At 39.1% G+C, this 26,206-nt stretch overlaps 1 protein-coding gene across 1 annotated transcript in view; it reads right to left on the reverse strand.

Annotated features, from left to right (window-relative positions):
- LOC133117583 (proline-rich protein 12-like) overlaps positions 1 to 11,593 on the reverse strand; it is a 34,638-nt gene extending 23,045 nt beyond the window's left edge. Inside the window, exon 1 of the mRNA XM_061227313.1 lies at positions 10,639 to 11,593. Coding sequence (XP_061083297.1) covers positions 10,639 to 10,721 — 83 coding nt within the window. The 5' untranslated portion in view covers positions 10,722 to 11,593. The remainder of the gene's footprint in view (positions 1 to 10,638) is intronic.
- Between the last annotated feature and the right edge of the window lie 14,613 nt (positions 11,594 to 26,206).

Here is a 26,206-nt window from a genome sequence, read left to right on the forward strand (position 1 = left end):
GTCTATATACATAAGACATTTGCCTGGAATCACATTTTCAAGGGAAATGAGGACTTTCTCCTGCTTTCTCCTGAACAGACAGAACAAAGAAATTAGGCATTGTTTAGAACTGGTGACGATGTATTTACCATTATGCAACAATAATTGGATTGTTGCTATGAATTCAGATTTGTAACAAATACAAGTCGACAAGCAAGGTATAGGCCTCAGAAGTCGGCGACATGGCTCAGGCAGTAAGAGCAGTCGTCTGGCAGTCGGAGGGTTCGATCCCCCGCCCGGGCTGTGTCGAAGTGTCCCTGAGCAAGACACCTAACCCCCAAATGCTCCTGACGAGCTGGTCGGCGCCTTGCATGGCAGCCAATCGCCGTCGGTGTGTGAGTGTGTGTATGAATGGGTGGATGAGAAGCATAAATTGTACAGCGCTTTGGATAAAGGCGCTCTATAAATGCCAACAAAAATAAATGCCAACAAAAGAAGTCGTGTCATCATCTCTTTTGGAAATATCTATGGTTTATTAGCATTCTCTAGACTTCCAGATCAAAAAATCCAATGGTCTACGAGAGGAATGAATAGTTTTTTGAAATCCTTTAAAATAATGACATTTGGACATTTGTTTTTGAAAAAATTATGCTTTTCATCCAATTTTTAAAAAGTGTACATTTAAAAAGTGAATTGCTAAGGCTACGTTATTCGCAACTCATGGCACAATCACAAAATAATACTCTGGCCGTATTTTTAGTTACCATTCATGCGCATTATATGAATCTGCCGATCACTGTTTTGTGTAATAAAGTATTTTTACATTTTTTAAAATGTAAAACAGATGTACATATCACTGTCTTTATTCTTTACATAGTTGCTGTTCTCCTTGGTAATGTCCTTAAGTTATTCAGGCCTTAAAATGTATTTTCTGGCTAATGGTAGCATTGACTAGCCTAGGAACCCTTCTCATGGTGACGCGTAAAACATGCGCCGTGAACTAATTATTTCGGTTGGAAAGCAGCATCATAATTCAGTGGACCCAGTGCCGCTTCAGAGAGAAATGAGTCCGTATAAAAACGTCCAAATATTAAATGCCATCTTAAATCATAGACTGTGACAGAGACGGTTATGTGAAAAGGCCATTCATTTTTCCCATAGAGAAATTGTGCTTTGATCCGGAAATCCAAATATGACCAACAGTTTTGCTTGGGGTTAAGTCAGACTTCCGATGCAAAAGCGAACAGTCACAGGTTGCCAATGTATCATAATAATGACTTAGCATGTTTGTTGTATAATATTTTTTTATACATTTCAAGTAAAAATCCTGCATTTTATGCTTTTAAAATCAGAAGCCGAGATTACAATTTGAAAAGTACAGAGATGAAGTTCTGGAACAAAGTTTTATGGACTGATGAGACCAAAATTAACCTCTCCCAAAGTGATGGAAAGGTAAGTGTGGAAAAAGAAGGGATCTGCCCATGATCCAAAACATACAAGCTCATCTGTGAAGCACGGTGGAGGAAGTGTCATGGCTTAGGCTTGCATGGCTGCTTCTGGAGTGGGCTCACTAATCTTTATTGATGATGTAACTCATGATGACAGCAGCAGGATGAATTCAGAAGCCTACAAAAACATTCTGTTTGCCAACTCATAAAGAAATGCATCCAAACTAATTGGGAGGAACTTCATCATGCAGCAAGACAATGACCCAAAACACACAGTCAACATAACAAAGGACTTCATTAGGGAGAAAATGTGGAAGGTTTTAGAATGGCCAAGTCAATCACTAGACATTTTGAGCATGCATTTTATCTCCTGAAGACAAGATTGAAGGGAAAACCCCCCTGAAACAAACAACTGAAAGAGGCTGCAGTAAGAGCCTGGAAAAGCATCACAAAAGAAGAATGCAAGTTTGGTGATGTCAATTGGTCGCAGGCTTGCTGCAGTTATTGCAAGCAAGAGATGTGCTACCAAAAATAGTGTTATAGGGGCAATTCCACAGTAATGTCAAACTGAGCATTAAAAAAAATCAACTTACTTCCCAATTAAGCTTAAACAATGTGCCGTTTTAATCGATTAAACAGTCGATTATGACCATTTTTAAATCTGCTAAAATATAGAGAAAGTGTAATGTTAGCCAGAGCTAGCTTACCTACATTTGCCAGGACCGTGTAGCTTAACTACTTCAAAAATCTAGTAGAATTGCTGGCATAAAATAAAAAGACCAGATGCCTATCAAATCCATTGGATGCTGAAAGCAAAATGCCCTGCTTTAAAAAGACCACATTAATCCTGTCACCAAAAAGATTGCCCTGGCACTGTATAAAATCAAATGCATTGGCAAAATTTACGGTTACATAAAATTATAAGATAAATTGTATACAAACCATTGGCATAGAAGTAAAATCATTAGACCTGTCAACATTGGTATCAGTACAAAATCCCATTTTTATATTAACCATTATCCGTTTTCATTGGACATGGTGTTATGTCACTGTATCACAAAATATTGGACATTAACGTGACCACTGAATTTTGAGTGCACAACCCAGTCTGTAACAAAGTTCTCAATAGCAGAAGATAGGGCAAATTTCATGCCAATCAAGTTTGTCAGGCTGAAGCCATAGGGAAGAGGGATGAAAACACAATTATCAATTTAACTGATGCATTTAAAAAAAGAAAAGAAAAGTTGAACTGATGATTTTTCACATCCCTACTGAGAATACCTTTGCCTTGTATTCACTTACAAAGCATTTATCCATCCATTATCTTAACCCGCTTATCCTGAACAGGGTAGCAGGGGGCTGGAGCCTATCCCAGCATACATTGGGCGAAACGGTAGGAATACACCCTGGACAGGTCGCCAGTCCATCGCAGGGCACACACACCATTCACTCACACACTCATACCCACGACAATTTACTCCAATCAGCCTAACCTGCATGTCTTTTGGACTGTGGGCGGAAACCGGAGTACCGGGAGGAAACCCACGCGACACAGAGAGAACATGAAAACTCCACACAGAGAGGCCCAAGCCGACAGGGATTCGAACCCAGGACCTCCTTGCTGTGAGGCTGCAGTGCTACCCACTGCACCATCCGTGCTGCCCGCACTTACAAAGCAATTTTAAGATAAAAGTCCATCTTATATCTGTTCCCTATTTCAGTTTAGATATATTAGACAGCGCAGCGAACTTGTTCCCCTCTGTAACCCTGCATGAACACGGAATTATTATTTCACTTTCTATGCACAGCTAAATGTGGATGAATTGATAAGCATCGTTTCAAGGTTCATTGAAATGTTTTTCAGGAAATGCGTTTGCTTTTTACAATGTACTTGCTTTTCCCCTGTACATTTTTATCATATTTTCTCTATTTTTGTGGTATTTTCATGCATGCTGTGTATTCTTTGTATTGCTGTATTCACAGAGCGCCATTGTAAGACAGCTTTGCTCTCATTTGACCTCTCCCTTAAATAAAGGTTTCCATCCATTTCATCTTCTGTCCAGGCAATCTGTCTTCCCCATAGTATGCCCCCCCCCCCCCTTCATCTCCACTGTTGAGCACCACACTAAGTAGCCGGTATTGTATGATTAAACATTTGTTCCCACTTAAATGTTTATAATCTACCCAAATGGATTGATATTGAGATGCAGCATGAGCAAATCAGAACTAAATGGTACAAGTTATACGTGCACAAAGAAATCTGTTCTTTAAATGCAATATGATTCTACAATTATACCACTTCTGCTATTGGTAAATGCTGGTCTTTTTCAACTCAAATATCATCAATGGAGTATGTTCTCTTATTTGGGTAGCTTGAATAAAGTTCAGCAGTCCTCTTTAGATTTGCTAACATTTGGGTACAAATCATTCACTTGTTTTGCATATATTTAGGGAGAATAGATTAGCCTCAATAACTACACACTATTGCCACAAGGTAACATGCAGAGTTCTAATGCAATGTTAAGGAAGCACAGCACTCTGTTGAAGATTACACTGGTGTCAGTAAGTGGCCCACACTGCCACCCTGTGAAAGACTAACATTTAGCTCATTATTTTCTGATATGATTGGAGACTGATCATCATGCCAATATTTCAAAAACAGTTACTGGTGGGTTGGGTTAGTTAGTACAGTGCTGTGCGGATGCCTTAGGCAGCCTAGACTTTATTTTATATACGTTCATTTTTTTGTGTGTTAGTATAAAAGAAAACATTTGAGATTTCCAAATATTTTCCAAAATAAAATTTTGGTATTTAATTTCAAAAAGTAACATATTACAGTAACCAATTGACTACATTTTACATAACTTGATCAAGGCTGTCTGAGATCAGAAGCAAGGAGCCAATCAAAGTCTACAGAAGAACTGTGGCAAATTCTCCAACATGCTTGGAATAACCTCCCTGCTGATTGTCTTATAGAACTGCAGGACAGTGTTGGCTCTCTCAGAGAAGTATTGATATATTGAAATATTGATTTGATTCAGTTGAACTACTCTGTCAAATTACTAGCATGTAATGCAAAATGTATAGTACGTATATTTAGGACCTTTCATTGAATTAGTTTTGAATCTTTAGAATCTTGTCTGCACAGAATGTTATACAGGTGTTATACAGACTTTTGCACAGTACTGTATATGAAGCAGGAAAGCAAAGGTACTAGCTTCCATGCTGCAAGATGGTAAAAATCAAAGCCAAGCTATGCTATGCCTGATTTTCTGCAGTAGCCCAAGTCTTAGAGACAGGGATCCCCTTAAGCCCCTTTTCTTGACACAAGCTTAAAAATGACATGGATAAAATAATAGTTACTACTTTTTAACCCTTTAATCCTGGTCTCTTCTGAAAAGTAACCCTTTAGGGTTTGTTTTCCATGAGTTTGTTTTCCAAGAGTCCAGAATAAAAATATGACTGAACCACTGCAAAGATTTTCTGTTTTTGACTGGATACAGATTATTGTAGCTGTGGCTGGTGCGCTTAGAAACACAAAGGAGCCAAGTCACAACACTGGACACATCCCCTTTCAAAATTGAGGACAATATCAGAATTTTAGTTTGTTCTTTCTATGTCTAGGCAGTATTCCAAAAAAGGACATTTGGAGACTCCAAAAGGACATATGGAAACTAAATTAGATTATGGGTCTCATGAGGTGTAAAATGTTGGAATTTGCTTATTAAACTACACAACACTTTTTATCCAGAAAAAATGTGTTGCACTTCCTGTCACCCCCTATCTCTCTGTCCCAAACTCCCTCTCCTTGCAGCTATCCTCAGGCAGCAACAGGTTGAGAAAATCATGAAAAATAAGCACAATATCAACTTGTATACCAATATATTCATTAAGGTCCATTGATTGAAGTTTTTGTGAAATACCCAACCGCCATCAACAAGTCAAACACATTCCATAAGTTCACATGCTATTTATTATTCGAAAGCAGGCTGGCTCCTTATTTATAAGCATACTGAATAATAACATTTTGAGAATGTATTTAGATGCTCACTAATATAAGATGGGATCATGTCTTCCACAGACGAGAGATTCCTTGGAACTCCTCCAAAGGAAGTCCTCTATTTAGATGTAGGCATCACAAAATATTTTTTTGTTGTAAAAAGTCAACCTTTTCTGGCACAAAATCTCGAAAACTGTTTTTGCCGAAACACAACTGAATCCGCGTGTGTATTGAAAATGCAACGGTTTCATTACACAGGCAAAAAAATGCTGTGTTGTTTTATGTAAGCCAAACAGTGAAAAGTAATAGCAGAACACACAATGATGTTGTGAGATGATCTCAAATGATTCATATTTAGCATTTTATTTGAAACAGAAAATTACATTGATAGTGAAGTTACAAATCAGGATCAATTCACTATTCCTGTGCAGACTTGGTGAGAGGACCTGTTGTTAACCTGTTGAACTATGTTGGTTGATGGAAAATCAGTCCAGAATAGGGATGGGCATTTTCAGCATTTCCATGTTTCAGTTAACTGGCAACATTTAATCGATTAACCAATTAAAAATTTACATTTTTCATAGAACTCCCATAGTAGGCTATAGAATCATGGTGCAATAGGCTGGACCACAAAGTTTGAAGTTTTTACAAATTATCCTCTTCAAACTGTTGCCTGTCATAGCCTACTGCGCTGCGTTTCCAAATCGGTGGTGCCACAATCATGTTAATTTGGCTACTCTGAAATTCTACGATCCTACTGCTGTAGGCTACCCCAACACTAATCAAAATATAGATGTCTCAAAAATATAAACTTTAAAAAATATATAATAATTATCGCTACCATTATAATGCAGGATACATTTTATTTTTTTATTTTATTATTTTATTTTACAACCAGTTAAAACATTAGCCATTTCAGTCAAATGTCCATTTTGGTTAACTGTTAATCGATTAACTATGCCCAACCCTAGCCCCGAATGCGATGGAAATCTTTCTTTTGATAAATGGGCATCAAAGCCAATTGGAATGGCAGTACCTAACTGAACATATACTGGGCCTTAGCCCAGTTGGTCATTGACAAGTCATCTCAAAAGCTGGAGGACCTTGCCATTTAAAATAGCATCTGGAAACACAAGTGCTGATGTAGGGTAGAAAAGAGGACAAGAAGGATGAGGGGAAGGATCAACTGAGACAGAAGGCACAGAAGGCCATATTGCTGTAACAAAACTAGCTTTGTTGTACTGGAATTTCTATGAAATTATACTTGCATACTTCAAAACTTATGGAGCAAAGCTAATATACACTTACAGAACACTTTATTAGGTATTTATTAGACTTATTTTTTTGAATTCTACTGCTGCAACCTATCCACTTAAGAATTATGATGCATTGTGTGTTCAGAGATGCCCATCTGCATTACTGTCACCTTCCCGTCAGCTTTGACCAGTCTGGCTATTCTCCTCTAATGTCTAATTTCTTTTGCACCATTCTTTGCAAATGCTAGAGACTAGCATGCACGGAAATCCCTGGAGATCAGAGATACTCAAACCAACCCGTCTGCCACCAACAATCATTCTATGGTCAAAGCCACTTGGCTCAAATTTTTTTCCCCATTCTTATGGTTGATGTGAACATTAACTGAAGCTCCTGACCCGCATATACATGAATGTATGCATTGCACTGCTGCCACACAATTGGCTGATTAGATAATCGCATGAATAAGTAGGGGTAATAAAGTAAAACTGTTCCTAATAAAGTTCTTATGAGTGTATGATAACATGCTAATTAATTCACTTTAAGAGCCCCAATGAATGGTACTGCATCAGCCAGAAAAACTATTAACCTATACGAATATTAATCAGACAAAGGTCTGATAAAAACAGTATACCCACTGTCTAAACTGGGTGATCCTATAATGGAATACAACACTAATTTATCTCGCCTACCAGATCATAGACTCACTCACTAGATCATTTTTGGGAGGGGATAAATTTAGCAATGTTCTGACAAATTTATAGAGCCAGTATTTCTGCATATGATTGGCCTCAAATTTCAGGTCAAAAACAGCCTTTCCCTATCCTAATTGAAACAACAGATACCAAGCTATGTACTTTGAATTTTCAAAATATAAGGTTAGCAGTACAAGACTTATTATTTGGGTTGCAGACCTGCAAACCAGGAGCTGGCCAATGTGGAGCTGGCATGATCAATACCGGCCAGACCAAACAGCAACAAAAATGCCAGGACAGGTCATATCCACTGGAGGAAAAGCTATCTATGGCATCTTTTGGATGACATATTAAGCTTATTCCTGACTCACAGTATTCATTGCAAATCAGCTGATGCAGAGGGTGTCACCCTAGAGTCAGGGCCAATCTACCTAACTGGCCATATTTTAATTATATGTCTAGTCCAGCTATGTCCTTTCAGCACCAGTGCAACTGGGGAAGAAGTTGCATGGGCAAACATTTAATAAGATTACAGACTGAGTGCATAATATCAGGTTAATATTAGGCTATCGCCTGTATTGCATAGATCTAGCCTAATGAACTCACCTGAGGTAAAAAATTATGTAGAAATTACCATCATTTGCAACCAGGACCATAGATTTGCGATGACTTTTCAGCACTTTCAAATCTTTGACTTTGAACGGTGTAATACAATGCACATCCTTACCAAGGTAATATAATTACTAAAATAAAAACAAACTGCAACCACATTATGAAACCTAATATTAGAGAAAATGTCAATTTGACCATACTAACGGCAAGATCACACTGAAGACCTGCCAAATAACTGTGCTGGAAAAAAATACAGAACCAACAATCATGCATAATTCAGAAACAGCCATCCAATGCTGTTTCTTACATGGGGATGGAACAAGTAAACTTAAACCTAAATTCATAACTTATTATCATACAATTATCATAATCATGGATAAACTATTAGAAGTTTATCAATGGCCTATGGAAAACAAGAACCGGAAGAAATCCCAACTTGGAGATAAAACAACCCTGTGTGAAACAATATTGCCTAACAAGTCCAGCAGTACACCAATAATCTATATCTTCTTTGTATACCATGCTTTAAATTTCAATGGGCTACCCACATGATTAAAGCAAAATGTAATCATGGGGGGTAGCACATTGTATAATGCTTACCATCAGAAGTAAGGATTTCATTTTTATGCTTTGTATGAACGACAGCACCTAACTATATTTTATCATAGGTTTCTACGTGATCAAATACGATTTGATTCTCCACGAAAATGCACACATTATTCTCGCTAATGCATGTGTTATTCATTCTGCAACGGCATTTTTTCCCCATTGTTGAACTTGTTTCCCCGAAATATGCATTAACCATAAACAAAACGTAAATACTGCAACTGAAATTACTCTTGTTGATGCTCATTGAAAAATATTATTGCATTTACGTTAAAGAACACAAATCCACAGGTGCTTTTAAACAGAGTGCCTCCAACCACATATACAGGTACATAGTAACCAATGTGCAATAGTAATCTCTTTCAGTGCACATTCAAAGATTAAGTATCTATTTATGTTTAAATTAGTAACATTTTATATTGTGTTTTCAGTTCTTTAATGTCTGCCAGAAATTAAAAGTCTAACCACCGGGTTAGATGAATTAGCTACTTAAAAATACGACAATATCCCTACTATTAATATACATAAAAACAGATATATTTCGGCTGTCACTGCCTGCAAGTGTTGGTACAAAGCTAGCGAACGTTAGACAGCTAAAGTGGCACGATCCGAATCGATTAAGTATAGGCCGCGATTGAGAAAGCTCGACTAGTCTAGCAAACACAAATAAATCTCTTCAAGCTAGTCTAAGTTAGCTGCAGTGCTAGCTAGTGTGCAATCATTTGCATCACAAACTACATTTTAAACATTTTAATGTTAATTTCCATTGCCTTGTTAATTCAGCCAATTCTAACCTAGCTTAGTCCAATTATCATGCAGTGTTCATTTACATGTAACGTCCGTAGGCTAAGTTACTTGCAAAATGATGCCATCAGTTAGATAGGGCTACTTAATATGGTCGTCGTTAAGTTAACTTAGCTGTTAGCGAGCTTGCTAGCTAATTGTGTTGTATTGTCATGCACCGCTAAGCCTTGTGTTTGGTTGGCGAACATGGCTAGCTAACTAACTAGCTAGCTAGCTAGCTAGCTATTAGCTAGGTAAGTTACAATATAGCTAAGCTATAAGATGGCTATTTTACCTGCAGCTCACGCGAGCAGTTTCAACATTACCTAACGTTAATGTTAAAACGATAACGTTACCTAGCCTAACGTTAGCTAGTTGCCATCAAGCATAAACTTGTTTATAAAAAGCTAGCTTACAAGTACGTTAGTGTTATTAAGCTAACTTGGCTATATTCCGCTCGCATGTACATGAACTGATTGCTGCAGCTAGTTAAGTTTATGGTAATTGTTCTTGCATGCGGATCATACTAGCTGACGTTATGTTTTCTTGTTAACGTGAGAATAGTGAAAGTGAACTGTCGTTTCATATTTTAATGGTGTTTAGATAGCTAGCTAATGTTAGCCGGACATCGCACTACCCAGTGAATATACAGAGGCCGTGTTTTTTGGGGGGGGTTTTTTGGTTGGTTTTTTTTAAACAACGGATACAGTAGCTTGCTTGCGAGGACATATCCGTATAGCTATCAAATTATAAACATTGATATCAACACCTCGTCTACCAATGCACATCGACAGGTAGCGAAGGATGTAATTAGCTAGGGGAGCATCATAGCTATTCATTTACATAACTGACAATATAGTCAATCATATAGCCTATGAAAATGAAGTTATATCGATTTTCTTTTTCATAAACCGACATCCTTCAACCCATCCCCCTCTTCTCTCCCATCCCTCCCCCTTTTTCTGTCTACCTTCCTCACCACGCATTAACTCTGTCAATCACATTCCTTGCATTTTCAAGACCCCCCCCCCCCCCAAAGCTAATAATAATAATAGCAGCGAGCTAGCTTGCCATCTACCTGCACGACACAACGCAACTAATCACTGTTTCCTGCTGAAGGAAAAGAGAGCACGGATTGTATTGCGCCAACTGAATGGGCATTGTTACATCTAACGTTAGCTAGCCTGCTAGCTGCATGAGGACATGCAGCTATACATGTATGGTATGGAAGTGCACATTAGCTGCATGGACAAATGCTTACCTTGCCTTTGCCGACCTCTCGTAACTCCATCCCGTTCCTGCGCCCAAATCACCAAATCCTGTACCAGGATAATTTCTATCCATTAAAAAAATGAAGGATGAAGATGGAGTGATAGTGGGGGGCGGGGAGGGAGAAATATTCTGAATTGTACCACACTATCTCGGTCTCTGTATTTTCTTCCTTTCTGTATCGTTATATTTAGCTATTTCTCACGTTTCACAGGCAAATCTTCAAGAATGAGAAACGGCACAGAGAGAGGGAGAGAAATGGAGGGGAGGGGAGGAGAAGGAGGGGGTGGAGGACAGAGAGAGGGGAGGAGGGGGAATATGAGGGGAGTCACACCAACCACCACCAAAAAATTATTTTTCTTCCTTCCCTCCCCTCTCCCGTATTTCTTTCGAGATCTAGCTTGCTATTGTCCTCAGGAGAAGCAGCGGTTGAGCTCCATAGCTGTAGTTTATCCCTTGTAGCTAAAATGCTGATGCACAGATATGATTATTCACGTCCTGTCCTTTCACCAGTCTCTCCTCCCCTTTCTCTTCAGAATCACAACTGTCGGAAACGGCGGGTACGATTCTAGAAAATATATATTCCTTTCTCGGAGTATTTCTTTTGTAGACTTCGCACTAGCTAGCTAGGTAACGTTAGCTCCCTAGCCAACAGCAAGCACACCCCTCCCTTCTCCTGAAATGGGTTGGTAGCTAGCTAGCCAGCTAGCTCTGTCGACGCATCAAAATATATCTTGGTTGGTATATTTGAGCAGTTTCGTGATCTTTTTCTTTTCCTGTCCTCCGAAAAGCGTGTACAACGATGTGCGTCGCAGTGAGGCTCCAAGACCAATGGTCAAAATCCAGCTACAAGGCTTGAGCGTTAGGCCCCAGTTTTAAATATATTTTCAGTCATTTTGTTCTGAAGACGCCATTTTTGAAAGCGGCTGGCTCGCTCTTTCCCTCCCTCCCTCAGTCACTCACCCTCTTTCTCTCAAACGCATACTCACACGCAGTCTGCCTGCCTACCTCCCCCTTCCCATCCCTTCCCTCGCCCTCTCACAGACGAGCGTAAACCATTCCCAGCATACAGTTCAGGCCCATTTTTAACAAAAAGGGAAAGGCAGCGAATGAGGGGGGATGGTAGAAAAGGAAATGCATAGAATTATACAGATCATTGATGGATTGATTGATCGTGTGTATGTATTGACTGACCGAAGGATAAACAAATATTTACTACGTAATACTTTGTTGGTAGCTTGCAAGCTATAGCTTGCTGTAACTACACAGACATACATGCAGTATGTGAATTAATGAAGACCAGGTGGGACTGTTTCACTGCTCTGATCCTTCCTGAGTTGTAGCTAGTAAGCTTGGCAAGAATGCAATAACTGCAAAATGTGAATCTGTTTTAAATGTCTGCAGAGACATTAATTCTTAATTCTTAATATTTGAATTCCATTAACTCCTGTCAGCCTGAATGTGTTTACAGAAATGCACATGACATGTCATATTACAGTCATTATATTGACTATGCTGACTGGATTTGGGTCCAATATTACATGTGTGGACTATTGTCCTATGAAACAGATGCACACAACAGTAACAGATATATGCAATGAAATGGAGGCTGGAATAAGGAGGCAGAGTTGTGTAATGCTGGTCACTGGAATTAAGGTCCTCCTTTTAGGTTGGTGGTCAAGTTGCTAATGTACCACCACTGACTGAGGAGGCAATTGGGGAATCTGCTGGTGTCCACACTCGAACACTGAGTGAAATATGGATATACAGTGCCCTCCAAAATTATTCACACCCTTGCTGAAGATGAGCAAACCGATAATAATATAAATATTTAAACTACTGAGCTATATCTTAATTATTTACATTAATTACAATAAAATAAAAACTCCCAACTATTCACAAGCCTGTTTCCTGTAGTTTGTGTGTCCTTTCCAAACCACTACTGCGTTATTTCCTATAGTGTTTTGAGATTAGTAAATACAATGGGCTCCAGAATTATTTAATAAAAATTAAGAATAATAAACAACCCCGATAATAATGTTATGTTCAAACAAATAGGAAAACTTTTATTTCAATACATTTACTTTCATGTTTCTATGTTTTTTTATTTAGTAATCTCATTATTTCTGAAAAATATAGCTGTCAGAATTATTGTTTTGTAAAATGTTGTAAATAAAAATCAAATCACATCAAATAAAAAAATCTAACAAAGTGAAATTGGCAATAATATTTCACCTAATTTAGTTAATCTCAATCTAAATGTATATTGTTTCATTCCATTACTTCCTGTTTCACTAGAGTATATAAATGAGGTAACAAGCATGCAAAATCGCTCATCCATCAGCATGGGAAAAGCCAATGAACTGTCAATTCAAAAAGATAGCTGGTAATTGGCCATCACAAGTCTGGTAACGGGTACAAAGAAATACCTAAACAGTTAAACATACCTCTTAGCATTGTAAGGGCAAGAATGAAAAAAAAACATGGAATGGTTGCAAACGTGCTTGGAAGAAGAAGCAAATGCACATAGTTCTCACAGATAGTAAGCGCTTAAAGAACGCAAGGATTCTGGTTCAAGAATTGCAAAGTTTGTTGAATCTTGGGCTCATAAAATACCACCTCCATACCAACAAAGTCATAGAAAGGATGCACAAGCACAACAAAAAAACAAAACTAAGCATCTGGAGTTTGTCAAATCTCATTTGGATTATGCCTGCAAGAGAGTGCCATGGTCAAATGAGACTAAAATGTAATGCTTTGGCCATACACACCATGGACATGTTTGGCGGCAAAGCCAGACCAGTGCCTTATGCACTCTGAGAGTCAGTTAACATGCAGCTGAAAGAGATGGAGGACAAAGGCCTCATAATGCCAATACAGTACTGTGATTGGGCTGCACCCTTAGTCTGTATTCCTCAAAAGAATATTGATGTCAGAATATGTGCTGATTGTAAAATTACTGTTAACCCATGGGTGAAGGTGGATCAGTATCCCCTACCAAAAACTCTGGATCTCTTTGCCACATTAGCAGAAGGTAAACAGTTCACCAAACTGAACTTGGCACAAGCATACCAACAAGTAGAAGTAGACACAGACTCAAAACACTTCCAAACAATTCATATTCAGAAAGGCCTGTACCAGATGAATAGACTTCCATACCGAATCAGGAGCATGCTTGCCATTGAAAAAAACAAAACATGGACCAGGTCCTGCAGGGTCTTCCTGGGTTAGATTGTTTCTGAGACAACATCCTCATAAATGGGAAAACCACAGCAGAACACAAAATGTGGAGTCAGTGCTAAAAACATTACAGGAACAGGGTTTAAGGGTAAACCAGGAAAACAGTGCTTTTTCCATTCAAGTGTTACTTACCTGGGTCATCAGATTGATCAGGAAAGTCTGCATCCAGTGCCCACCGATATGACAGAGCTCCGAGCTTACTTAGCTTTGTTAACTTACTATGGCAAATTCATGGATAACCTCTCCACACTCATAAAACCAATGATAGAGCTCCTTCAGAAAATCATTTGGTAAATGGTAGGCATTTATATAGCACCTTTATCCAAAGCACTGTACAATTGATGCTTCCATTTTCACCCATTCAAACACCAACAGCAATTGGCTGCCATGCAAGGTACCAGCCAGCTCATCAGGAGCATTAGGGGGTTAGGCGTCTTGCTCAAGAACACTTCGACACACCCAGGGTGGGATTCAAACCAGCAACCCTCCGACTGCCAGACGACTGCTCTTACCGCCTGAGCCATTGTCGCCTCATTTAAGGAGACAAAGACAAAACTGTTCTTATCCAGTGTTACCACACTTTGATCCACAGCGACCAATAATTCTGGCCTGTAAACAGCACTACAAATAAGATAAAACAGTCAGAACACAGAAGTAATTTAGTGTGAGGTAACTCATACAGCCTCATAAGAATATGCATATTTCTGTCTATGCTAATAGGGCAATGGCAAATAACAATAAAATATTAGACTTATTTTTCAGACTTATTAAGTCTTCTGCTTCTGTAGTCTATCTACTTAGAGGTTTGACGCGTTGTGTGTCCAGAGTTGCTCTTCTGCATACCACTGTTGTAATGCATGGTTACATGTGTTACTGTCACCTTCCTGTCAGCTTTGACCAGTCTGGTCTCTCTCCTCAACAATGCATTCTCCTTGGATTTTCAAACACAACAGTCAGTTTGCAGAGAAAGTAAAAACAAAAAACAACACAAAACACCTTAAGTAAACACAGCAGCAGCAGAAGACCAATAAGTCTGAAAATAAGTATAATAAATACCTAATAAAGTGCTCACTGTGTATTTTCAATTTATTTTGTGGATATAATGTATCTTTATGCATATTCTTTATTTTAAACAGGCTTTTCTGCATGGTGTGAATCATTTGAAGAACACGGGGCCAGTGGCACAGACACAGATTAAGCCTAGTTCTAGACTAAATTACATTTTGAATGGAGATTCTCCATACAGGGTGGCACAGATGGTGCCGCCTCACAGCAAGGAGGTCCTGGATTCGAATCCCTGTCGGTCAGGGCCTCTCTGTCTGGAGTTTGCATGTTCTCCCTGTGTTTGCGTGGGTTTCCTCCGGGTACTCCGGTTTCCTCCCACAGTCCAAAGACATGCATGTTAGGCTGATTGGAGAGTCTAAATTGCCCGTAGGTATGAGTGTGTGAGTGAATGGTGTGTGTGCCCTGCGATGGACTGGCAACCTGTCCAGGGTGTATTCCTACCTTTCGCCTAATGTATCCTGGGATAGGCTCCAGCCCCCCTGCAACCCTGTTCAGGATAAGCGGGTTCAGATAATGGATGGATGGATGGATTCTCCATACAAAACTCAGTTTTGGACTGAGCTTAATCCATGTTCATAAAACTGGCCCTGTATGCTCAGTATTAAAGGATAATTTATTTAATGTAAATTCTATAAAATGTGTTATCTGGGAAATACATGCATGTACACAGTTTTAAACAAACTTATTTTTCCATGAGATGTCTTAACTGTGATTTTCAATGAATTTCTTTCATTGATAATCCCAAATTGTGCACTGAAAATGCACAGCACTACAAATATTGACTATGCTGCAAAGCAAGTAGCCAGAAGATAAGTGTAAATGAAATACATTTACATGACAATAACAATACTAGTGATTGTTGTTCTTTTAATAGTTCAAATTGAATAATAGTGCCTGGATGATTGACATGAAAGCTTGAGTTTACTGACATTTCTCACATCTCAATTTATGTGAGAATGACTGGTGTTGTATTATCAGTTGAGTCTGCTACTACATTACTTTACATTCATTTTGCAGTGACTGATATCCGGAGCAACGTCCAATGGAAGAGATTCAGCGTTATTTCCGAAACACTTCCTGACCAGCAGTTTTATATGAAATATCTTCTTCTTCTTCTTTTTTTTCACTCATTCCTTTTTTTCCCAGTGCAATTTTCAATCACTATGGAAACAAGAAATACTGTTTGAAAGCATTGAAACCTAAGGTTCTATCGCTATAACCTATTTTAAGATAGCATTGATTAAATAGTAGTTCCTTATTTTGTAACATGTGGGTGGCAAAACAAGCGTGGGATCTCACCTTCTCTGCATTTTGGAAATCCACAGACTACACAAATGTCCTTTTCACGGCAAGGGTCAAAAATCTCTATTGTAACAGTTCTAAAGTAATTACAGGGAAAGAGTGCTAAGGGGTGGGAATAGTAAACTGCAAGATTAATTCCATGATGCAGTTTGGCATCAATACCTGGTCAGGGCTGCTAGACTCCTAAATGTACCCCTAAGCTTTTTTTTTCTTTGCTTCAAAATGGCTTGCTTTTCTCCCAAAGACAGTTCTCTGGTCTTCATGTTCGTTTATTTTTTAATTATTTCATTTATAAACATAAAAAAAGCTAAATTGCAGAAAGGGCTCATGTTTAACTCCATTTGGTTTCAGGTTTGCTTTTGATCACATACAGATTCATTGTAACAGACATTGAAATCACGGGTGCCCAAATATTTTCACCCCACTGTATTCTACGAATCTCCCGTTCTACCACATACCGAAGGTGTTCTATTGGATTCAGATCCGGTGACTGAGAAGGCCACTAAAGAAGATTGAACTTCATTGTCATGTTCATGAAACCAGATTGAGATGCTCTTTTGCTTTGTGACATGGTGCATTATCATGCTGGAAGTAGCCATTAGAAGATGGCCATATTGTAGCAATGAAGGTATGCACATGGTCAGCAACAATACCCAAAACAGGCTGTGGCATTCAAGCAATGATTGAGTGGTATTAACAGGCCCAAAGTATGCCAAGAAATCATTCCCCACACTATTACACCACCGCCACCAGCCTGGACTGTTAACACAAGGCAGGTTGGGTCCACAGATTCATGCTGTTGGCGCCAAATTCTGAACCCTACCATCAGTATGCCTCAGCAGAAATCGAGATTCATCAGATCAGGATATGTTTTTCCAGTCTTCATTTGTCCAGTTTTGGTGAGCCTTTGCCCACTGTTCAGAAGTCGAACCGAATGTGGTCTTCTGCTGCTATTGTGCATTCTGCTCAGCATTCTGAGTAAACTCCAGAGACTGTTGTGCATGATAATCCCAGGAGATAAGCAGTTACAGAACTACTCAAGGTCCTTAACCATTTCAGCATGACTGTATGTGTTGCACTGCTGCCGCACAATTGGCTGATTAGATAATTGCATGAATAAGTAGGTGTACAGGTGATCCTAACAAAGTGCTCAGTGAGTGTACAATGTTGATAACATTTATGAGTAGTGCCAAGTGAATATTTTTATAGTTGTAAATATATGGCAATATAAACAACAATAATCTAGATATCCAGAAAATTGCACAATATTAATAATAACTATCTTAATACAATGATGAAATGTGTTAGTATAGCATTTAGTAGTATATCAGAAATGCAATTCAGTGGAACATCCGCTTTACCTCCCCATAGCATGTTTTAAAAATATCTACAGAACGTATGAGACTAATATTTCGTATCACTAAACATCTTTTCTTTATCATTGTCTCTGTCGTCATCTAGTGGTTCATGCTAGAATGCAGTTATTTTGGACATTTGTTTAAGAACTTCTGTTTTTGTAGTCCATTTCTAGCAAACAGCAAACAGTTTTAAGTCGAGTAACTTGCCTTCATTTAGTGTACAGCATATCTTATGCTAAATAGAGTAGAATTCACAACCTAGTAGATATGATATTTCATAACATATTCTGTTCAGCCAGATCTATGAATGCTGTGTCTCCTGATTAAGATTGCTATGAAATTAATCAATTCAAGATATGATTTACAAAGCATTATTATCTATTACCAAATCTGTTTATCTTCATGGGCTATGAACCTGTATACTCTTTTGTGTAACTTGTCTAATGAGATATATAACCAATATCTCAGCTTTAGGTATGATGTGAATCATGTAAACCATGTGACAGACAGATAGTGTATGCAGTTGGAGAAAAAGACATTTTGATGATACTTTTTCATGGTTAATTCAAAGTTCATGGAGATAGAAAGGGAAGGGAGAAAGGGTGAGTAATAATATTAGGTATAAATAATAATTAGGTTTGAATTGAATAAGAACAAGATTAGTATTGATAGAACAAAAACTTGTACACTATATATATATATATAAATAAAACACAGAAGTACTTTAGTGTCAGGTAACTCATACAGCCTCATAAGAATATGCATATTTCTGTCTATGCTAATAGGGCATATATATGTGTGTGTGTGTGTGTGTGTGTGTATCTTCTAGTAAAGTGCTCAGTGAATGTATACTTGTGATAAACAAATACATGAAATTTCATAGCACTTCTTACAGGTTCTTATATCTGTCCATCACTAACACTGTTTTTCATACTGGTATTTGGTTCTATGCAGTGACCTAGCCTCACTTACCAGCGGCTCAAATTGGTTCAACTACATGGGCTACTATATGTCTTTAACTTTGATTTGACTGTACATGTTATTGTTTTTCTTTCTCATGCAGTATTTTGACTTTGGCAGTGTAAAAATGCAACGTAACAAAACATTCAAATGTGACATAAATAGGAAAACTTCTTGCTAAAATACTAATAATTCGAAGTTAAGAATACATTTCCATAAATGCAAATAAACATGTGACACAGCTTCACCTGAGACTCCCGATGTAATATTAATGAGAGGGCTTATTATCAGAACACTCACTCTTTATAAATGTTTAAAAACTCAAATTAAACATTGATATAAAAACTCAATTAGCTAAAGATGCTGTCAAAGGGAAATAAATAATTACATTGTACAGTTCAACACTCCTCCCAATACCCTGCCTTTCCTTTATTATAAGATGATCCCTCTTATTCCCTGAATGACACAGTGCTTTCCTCTTCTTAAAACCCTATCCACTCTGCCCCCCTGTGGTTGTCATACAAAAAAGTAAGCTCTCTGCAAGCGAGAACAGCAGTTTAGATTCTTATCAGCCTCTTATTTGCAATAAAAGGACAATAAAACAGCATGGCCCCCCATGCCACACTAACGTTCACAGCCCTGACCTCATCACAGACTCAGACATTAAAAGGCATATTCTAACAATCTTTGATATAATTTCTCTACGTCAAGAAATCATGTTGCAATATAGGAACACAAATATACAATTTAGACAAAAAGACATATTTATGGAACCAAATATCACACTTGTTTATGAAGCGAGAACTTCTTTCTGACTAACGTTGGTTTCGTAATTCGTTCAGTCATTTTTGAGAAAACTATGTTTTTGCCAGGAATATACCTAAGCAAATGCTGTTTTGAACGATCTGTTATTATTGTGTAAATGCATTGCTAGGTCATTTCTGTACCAAACTGAATCATGGCACCCTTATTGTACAGGGTTTCCTATTATTTCCAACAAGGTATAATCTGTCATGTTCAGGAGACCGACAGTTTAGGAACATTGCTGTGTTTGAATAGCAGAATGAATACACAGTCATGCGTAATTACAGGATTTGGGTTTGGACACAAAGATATGTTTTGTATTTGGAAAGATTTGGATACACATCTGGGTGCCATTTTGGGAAAACTGGTGTACAATTTCAATGCCTGCGATATCTTTACCATATTTTCTACACAAGTTGACATCAAGTTTGTGCACAAATATAAAGTAGTTTTGGGCTGGTCATTGACTTATAAATTTAGATATGCAGTGCTAATCTATAAAAACATAAGGCATTTTTGAATTGTTTTGTATTTTAGTGTAACTTTTGTGTACACTGTATATATACTCACCAAATGCCTTATTAGGTATTTATTAGACTTATTTTTTTTTACCTCTACTGCTGTAGCCTATCCACTTAGAGTTATGCTGAGTTATGTGTTCAGAGATGCTCTTCTGCATACCACTGTTGTAATGGGTGGTTATTTGCGTTACTGTCACCTTCTTGTCAGCTTTGACCAGTCTGGCCATTCTCCTCTCATGTCTTTCCTGACTCATATCTACATGACTGTATGCATTGCACTGCTGCCACCTTGGGGCTGCAATTAACAATCTGTCATCTACAACCCTGGCCTTTTTCCAAGAATCTGTGGAAAATATGGCTTCCCACTGAGGTACAGTAGATGTGTTAATATTGCCAACTAACAAAATCTGGGCATAGCAACAAGAGTTCTACCTCTGTCCACAGTAGAAGTATTTGAAGAGTAAACATATAGGATCATGGGCCGTATTCAGAAAGGAATCCTTCAAAATGGTGCAAAAATTTTATAACTAAGAGCTTCCTCTTGAAACCTTGTCACAAAGTTGCTGAGAGACACTTTTAGTAAAGAATCAAGATAACTCCTAAGCTAAGAGAAGGAGCAGGGTTGACCCCTTTACTATGGAGGACATCATGTTTCATATACGAACATGTGTATTTGTTTTACAGATGACTGGTCAGTATTTCATTTATTCACAGAGGCGCAGAAACAAGATAGATAGATACCATTTAAAATACTTTAGAGTTCTCTTGCAGTCTGCAGACAAACCCCTCTCTTAGCTCCACTTCAAACTGTCTGTCCATTCTGGCTTGTAGGTGTCACTTTATACACATTTTGCAATATTACAATAGTGAGTTTTACCAAAGAGAGAAAATTCCTTTTCCAAATGACAGCAATATCTAGAAATTGGGAAAACTTAAAAATGACTTGTTTCATAATTTGATCTCCTATTCCTCTGAAAAAAGAGAGGAGGTACTACCTCCCCTACCTCTATTAACCAGCCCTAGAAAAGGACAAAGGACAAAACCTTGCAACACAGTATTGACAGTTTTCTATTTACATACAGAAACACACCTCACATGACAACAGTCAAAACTCCTCCATAGTTGCTTAAAACGCCAAGTACATACTAGGACAAGGAATCAAAGGGAAAAGGTACAAACCTCTGTTCCTTTCAGGTACAGCAAGCTGTGCTTGTCAGAGATTACCAAGGAGAGAGAGAAGTGGTTACCTGGTATTGTAAAACAGCACTCAGTCCTGTTACCTATCATGTTCAGGTAGAAGAAAACCAGTGTAAGAAAGATCTATCCATCCATCCATTATCTTAACCTGCTTAGCCTGAACAGGGTCGCTGGAGCCTATCCCAGCATACATTGGGAAAAAGGCAGGAATATACCCTGGACAGGTCGCCAGTCCATCGCAGGGCACACACACCATTGACGCACCCCCTCATACCTATGGGCAATTTAGACTCTCCAATCAGCCTAACCTGCATGTCTTTGGACTGTGGGAGGAAACCGGAGTACCCGGAGGAAACCCACGCGAACATGGGGAGAACATATAAACTCCACATAGAGTGGCCCCGGCTGACCGGGATTCGAACCCAGGACCTCCTTGCTGTGAGGCGGCAGTGCCAGAAATAATTTGGCCAGACGAAGACAAAACTGTTTTTAACATTTTGATCCACAGTTACCAGTAATTCTGGCCTGTGATGCTTCTCCTTACAGAGTATGTACAGTTATTTTGCATAGGATGCCAGATAACAGTGAGATACCCATTGCATATGCCTCCCACACACTCAGTAAGACAGAAGTGAAATACACTCAAATAGAGAAGGAGGCTCTTGGTATTACACTGCTCAAGGGACACATCACATCTTGATGAATGATTTATTCAAGTTGAAAATCTTTACTGATGTACATTGTATAATTTGTTGAGAACCAAATGACATAACAATGGTCAAAGGAAACCAAAGCAAAATCATCAACTCACTGAGGGCTGGATTCAAAATCACAGAAAATCTAAGTAAAAAATTTAAATCACAGGCTGATCCAAGTTGTGTGAATTTTATCAAGGCAACTCATAATGTGACTCAGTAGTGTGTATGGCCCCCCGCGTGCCTGTACGCACTCCCAACAATGTCTGGGCATGCTCCTGATGAGTCACCAGATGGTGTCCTGGGGGATCTCCTCCCAGACCTGGATCAGGGCATCAGTGAGCTCCTGGATAGTCTGTGGCGGTGCTTGGCGGCATCGGATGCACAGATACATAACGTCCCATAGGTGCTCAATTGGATTTAGGTCAGGGGAACTTGAGGGCCAGTCAATGGCATCAATGCCTTCCTCATCCAGGAACTGCCTACACACTCTGGCCACATAAGGCTGGGCATTGTCCTGCACCAGTGTAAGGTCTGACAATCGGTCTGGGGATTTCATCCCAGTTCCTAACAGCAGTCAGGGTACCATTGGCTATGACATGGAGGTCTGTGCGACCCTCCAAGGATATGCCTCCCCAGACCATCACTGACCCACTGCCAAACCGGTCATGGTGGATGATGTTAGAGGCAGCATAACGTTCACCACGGCGTCTCCAGACTCTTTCATGCCCAACACATGTGCTCAGTGTGAACCTGCTCTCATCTGTGAAGAGAACAGCCCGCCAATGGCGGACCTGCCAATTCTGGTGGTCTCTTGTGAGTGGCAATCGAGCTGCACGGTGCTGGGTTGTGAGCGCAGGTCCCACTAGAGGACATCGGGCCCTCATGCCACCCTCATGGAGTCTGTTTCTGACAGTTTGGTCAGAAACATGCACACCAGTAGCCTGCTGGAGGTCATTTTGTAGGGCTCTGGCAGTGCTCCTCCTGTTCCTTCTTGCACAAAGGAGCAGATACCGGTCCTGCTGCTGAGACTGTGCTGGGAGACACAGCAAACCTTTTTGCGACCGCACGTATGAATGTGCTATCCTGGAGGAGCTGGACTACCCATGTAACCCGATTGGGCTGCAGGTACCGCCTCATGGTACCAGTAGTGACAAGGACACTAGCAGAATACAAAACTAAAGAATCAGACAGGAAGGATAAGGAGAGAGCAATTGTCTGTGGCCACCATATGCAAAACCATTAGCTTGTTGGGGGTTCTCATGCTTTTGCATCTCCATTGCACCTGTTGTCACCTTCATTTGCACCAAAGCAGATGACATTTATTCACATTCACTTGTGGTTCCTAAATGGACAAATTGATATCCCTGAAGTTCAACTGACTTGGTGTTGCACTGTGATGATTAAGTGTTAATAATCATCACAGTGAAACAATTTATTTTGAGCAGTGTATATTTGGGGTGATGAAGTTCCATGAGAACTTCTTTGGTTGAAAATTGATGACAGACCACAAGCCTCTAGCAAAAATACTGGGGCCAAAACCAGCAGCCAGGCTATAAAGATAGGTTTTAATCTTAGCAGTCTATCAGTATGATATCAGGTACAAGTCTTCAAACCAGCATGCAAATTCTGATGGCTTATCCTGGCTCCCAATCAAAATGCAGGCCCCAGATAGCAATCCAGACTACAGAGTCTCATTCTTAGATGTACTGCCTATCTCAGCTAAAGACATAGCAAAGGAAAGCACCAAGGACCAGGTCCTGGCAAAGATAAAGCACAGGCTTTCCTTTGCTATATCTTTTTTTGCATTAATTCCTTTTTCCACAGTGCAATTTTCAATAACTATGCTAACAGGATATAGCATGTGAAAGCGTTAAAGCACCTATAACCTATTTTAAGATGCCATTGCTTTACAGTTACTTATTTTGTAACATGTGGGTGGCGCAAGGGGACCTTGCAACATGTGGGTGGCGCCTTCTCTGCATCGTGGAAATCCACATGCTACACGAAAAAAGGTAATGTCAGTGACCTTTTCACAGCAAGGCTCCAGTGAACCAAATGCATAATAGTTTTTAATTCTAAAAATGTGCCAAATCAGAGAAACTTTGATAGAATGTCCATTGTTTAATAACTCTGGAGGAATTATCATTGTCAGTTTCGCTGTTGAATACTTACACAAAAGTACTTGTATATAGAAATGCAAATATCTATGTTTTGTATAGGCTCTCTCGAACAGGATGAGCCCACGTACAAGCTTATCTGACCAGTATCAGTAATCCAGTTGCTCTGTCAAGGTGGAATCTCCATCCATGAGCAGAAAAATACAGTATAACTTAATCTCCGCCTAGAACCGGCTACTGGTATGGTATTGAAGTCACGACTGAGAAGCATTTTAGCGTCCCTGTCACCAGGAGATGTTCCAGGATTAAAGGGGCGAAACGTCGGTGAATGGTGGTTCCTGGCTGATGACCCTGCAGCTAACCCATGGGCACTGGAGGAGGTGCGACAGGCAGCAATGCTGAGCAGGAAATTCCACCTACCTGTACATTTACTAGCTAATGACATTACATTTCCCAACAATGTATAGTTTGTTATGCTTCCATAAAACAACACAGAATTTTTTGCCTGCTAATAAAACCACAACATTTACATCTACATCTAAATAGAAGACTTCCTCTGGAGGACTTCCATGGAATCTATCAGCTCTCTAGCCTCTCGAGTATTCTCGGGTGTATATTTCTGAGGAAGACTGTGAAAACAACTTTGGCTCCAATAAAGAGGGCATTTTTCATTGACGTGACCCCATTTTATATCAGTGACCATCAAAATATATTCTCAAAAATAATTGTTTTTCAAATATGCAACAATGGAAAGCACAAGGAGAGGGAGAGGTAGGGGGAGGGTGACAGGTGGGGCAAAGTGCAAAAACGTATACTTTAATACAAAATGTTGTATACTTTAGTAAGCACAATACAGTATTTCACATGTCATGAGATCCATAATATCATTTAGTTTCCATGAGTCCTTTAAACAATGCAGAATGCTCATTTTTGGAGATACTTTTTATGTCCGCCAGGCACCGCCACAATAATCCACTCAAAAACAGAAAGTCTTCAACATCCACTGTGTTACAGCTTCTATAACTTTGTTTTAGTAATACTTAGGGTAATTCTGGCTCTTGGAAAACAAACCCCAAAGGATTACCCATTTTATTTTTTGGGTATGTCATTTCCAAATTTGTGTTAAGAAAAAGTGTGATGCGCTTACTCTCTGTGATTCCGTGCGTTCGGCTCATTGTTAGACACACTGTCCCTTTCAGTTGTGTTCAAATAAAAAGCAGTGCATTAAAAAAAGTGAATGAAGTGCAGATATCTTTTAATAGCTTTTAGTTCCATATTTGCAGTGTAAACATTACACATTCAATTCCAAATCAAAGTTAACCAATTTTATCAAGTCTGTGTTATTCTTTTACAGGAAGCAAAAAAAAAGGAATATTAATCTGTTCAACAAAATGGCAGGGTCGACATTTTTCTCTTCAAACTCAAACATTACTGTATAAACTGAAGACACTTTTCAAGATTTAACTTCACTTTAAATTACTGAACTAATATTTAGTTGGATAACCATTATTTTTGATGCTGCGCATCTGTGTTGCATCGAGTCAACCAACCTCTGGCACCTAGAAACAGGTATTACAGCCCAGGATGAATTAACTACATTCCACAGTTCCCGTGAATTTTTGGGTTTTGCTTCAGAAACTGCATTTTTAATGTCACCCCACAAGTTTTCAATGGGTTTGAGGTCAGGGGATTGAGCTGGCCATTACCTCAATCTTTTTTGTCTGGAACCAAGATGTTGCTTGCTTACTCGTGTGTTTGGGGTCGTTGTCCTGTTGAAACAGGGGCATTTCCTCTTCGGCATACGGCAACATTATCTCCAAGTATTTTGATGTATTCAAACTGATCCATGATCCCTGGTATACAAACCCAAGAAAAACATTCCCATACCATGATTTTTCCACCACCATGCTTCACTGTCTTCACGGTGTACTGTGGCTTGAATTCAGCACCCGGGGGTCGCCTGACCTACTGTCAACGACCACTAGACCCGAAAAGAACAATTTTACTCATCAGTCCACAGAATGTTACACCATTTCTCTTAGGGCCAATCGATGTGTTCCTTGGCAAATTTTAACCAATTCTGCACATGCCATTTTTTCAATGCTCTACGGGTGCTTCCTGCTAATAGCTTAGCTTCGATCAAACATCTTCTGACTGTAACTTATCGGAAACTGTAGATTACTTTGATCATTCTAGAGCTGATGAATGGCTGAATCTCTGCCATTCTGACAAATCTTCGATCCGTTTTAACAGTAGTTGCTTGTTTTCTTTGGAAGGAAATATATTTTATAACAATGT

Source organism: Conger conger, chromosome 2 (assembly GCF_963514075.1).
Source record: "Conger conger chromosome 2, fConCon1.1, whole genome shotgun sequence".
Classification (NCBI taxonomy): domain Eukaryota; kingdom Metazoa; phylum Chordata; class Actinopteri; order Anguilliformes; family Congridae; genus Conger; species Conger conger.